General features: G+C 56.4%; 1 protein-coding gene across 1 annotated transcript; it reads right to left on the bottom strand.

Moving 5' to 3' along the window:
* Window positions 1-505: 505 nt before the first annotated feature.
* On the bottom strand, window positions 506-1,216 carry DL89DRAFT_211767 (PBD-domain-containing protein; the record flags this gene model as incomplete). Its single annotated transcript, XM_040884210.1, has 2 exons — window positions 506-655; window positions 1,118-1,216. Coding segments are annotated over 2 exons (249 nt in total), but the record flags the coding sequence as incomplete, so codon positions are not given.
* Between the last annotated feature and the right edge of the window lie 1,201 nt (window positions 1,217-2,417).

The following is a 2,417-nucleotide window of genomic DNA, read 5'->3' as shown; positions in this document are numbered from 1 at the left end:
TGCTGGGATGACGACGACGACGACGACGACGGAATGCTGGACACTTGCGCTGGCCGTGCACCTTGGGAGCCTTGGGAGTCGTGGTGCCCGACGACGACTGGCTGTAACGACGGCTTTGGCCCCGACGTCCGTTGCCCGCTGCGGCTGGCGGTATCTAGTCTGCTCGCGTCCTCATCAAAGGCACGCTGCATTGCTGCGTTGCACCGCTGACTGGTGCCGTGGTCCCGTCGCTGTTCGTGTACTGATGGTGTGACTGAGTAAGTGGCGCCAGGCGCGCGGTACTGCGGCGAGTACTGGTCAGCCGGCTGCTGTGGCGGGCGCTCCAGCGACGTGTTGATTGGGTTTACCAGCGACCCGTCTCGCCAATGTTTGGGCAGCTGCGGCGGCGGGGTCCTGGCGGGCGTGCCTCGCGCTGGGTTGCTGACGGTGCTCGCGCTGAGCGTGCAGAATAGTCTGCCTGCTGCTGTTGCTGTTGCTGCTGCTGGCGTCCTGCGTCAGGAGCTGATCCGTTGTCCACACCGGCCATCTTCTTCCACACCATGTCGTCCATGTGCTTTGTGTTCTCCTGGTAGAAGCGCATCACCTCCATCACCGCCTGCGGATTCGCCTCCTGGTCCTGCTTGGTGATGCCAGCCTCGCGCAGCATAATCGACCACTCGCGCGCAGTCCTACAAATTAAAACAATAAGGCGCCGCCCATGTGCAATAATTAGGATGTGCATCGGTGATGCTTGTGTTGATCAAGAAGGCCGACAAGAACGTGACAAAAAAGAAGCTCAGTCCAGTCTCAGCTTCCGGCTCCCAATTAGGAAACAGGCCAGGCCCCGCCGACCGGTGTTTGGCTGGCCCCACTGCCCGGAGCACAGCAAGACAGGCGCTGAAGAGGGGAATGGGTGGTTAAGAAAGGGCAGAAAATTCCCCCCAGTGAGCATGCGAATGGTAAATCATGGCAAGCTACATGCTTTTGCCAGCCATTTGAAAGAGAAAAAAGATCAAAACAAATGGTGCTGCAGCCTCTCCCTTTTTTTATTCCATAGGCGGTCCCAGCGGCTGGCAGCCTTCAGAGCGCCTTTTCATAAAGGAGAGCAAAAATGCAGCCAGAGTATCCCTCTACTTACCGTGAACTCGCCCGTCTCGTTGTTGAAGCCGACGTGCGTGAGGTGAATGGGGTTGTACGGCGCAGAAATCTCAGACCGATTGTCACCAGACAACGAGTCTAGAATAGCGACAATTAAGCAAGGTGAAGAAACGAGTAGGTTAGTTTAAATGCAACAAAGGCTATACCCCTTCCCAGAGGCCGCGGTTCAACAGCGAGCCTCGCAGAGGAGAGAATAGCCCACGACAGCAGGCGTGCTCGTTTTTTCGCTGCGCGTCACAAAAGATAGAAAGTGAACGAGCATGGGGGTTTGCTTTCTTACCAGACTCCTTACCAAACATCGACGAGAACAGCTTGTTGACTGCTCCCTTGAACGACTTGTTGCCCTGCGAGTTGTCGACCTGGATGGGCTCCAGCTGGCCCAGATATGTGCTATTAAGGGGTTTCCCGTCCGAGTATTTGCGCGTCGGCAGGCTCTGCTGCAGATTGCCTGCTGTGGTCTTGCTCCGCTGCAGCGTGTTTCCCGGACCGTGGCCCGACTTCTTGGGCGGCGGCGGCGCCTGCCGTGACGGGACCATGCCGCCCTGAGCAAACTCGCCCGAGCCGTTTGCATACCCGCCATTGGGCGTCCCGGAGACCGAGCTGGATGGAGCATGCCGTGACCCCGACGGCGGTGCCGGTGCGCTGCGCCGCGGGATAAACGAATCGGGCGCCTCGAGCCGCGACGAATCAGCGAACGCCGGATCCATTCCCTGCTCGCCGTAAATTTGCGTTGCAGAGAGACCGCCGTGGTAGGCTTGCTCCCCCGGCGGGGTGATGGGCTGTGACCCTCCGTGTCCTTGGCTTTCGTTCATCTTGCGAATGAGAGAGTGAAATGTAAGGTTTTAAGAAAAAGGGAGTGGACAAAAAGAGAGAATAGCGAGTAATAAACAAGAAAGATTTTTCGGGACTTTCCAGTAAAGTGGGTTTCGATAGAGGAACGGAGCAAGTGCAGCTAAAAGATTATATGGTTGTTTTTCATCCAGCCACAGTGGCCTGCTGTGCGTTAGTTGAGGATCCGTTGGTACAGGCGCGTGCAAGGGTGAAATGTAGGTTAACGAAGAGGGAATTAAATGAGGTGTTTTGCAAAGATGAGAAGAGAAAAAGGCCAGTGTATTCTAGACCCACCGTATTGCTCAAATCGCTTGCGAGACGGGCCAACCAAGGTAGATCATGTATAGAGCCACACAAATGAAGCAGGCTGATTCGACGGCTCTCCCCCCGCTCCCCTCCTGTCTTGCGAGAAATAAGCGCAAGTGAGAACTGCCTGTCAGAAAGACGCC

Source organism: Linderina pennispora (genome assembly GCF_002104995.1).
Source record: "Linderina pennispora strain ATCC 12442 chromosome Unknown DL89scaffold_171, whole genome shotgun sequence".
In the NCBI taxonomy this organism is placed as follows: Eukaryota; Fungi; Kickxellomycota; class Kickxellomycetes; order Kickxellales; family Kickxellaceae; genus Linderina; species Linderina pennispora.
This window is presented reverse-complemented; position numbering and strand designations above follow the sequence as displayed.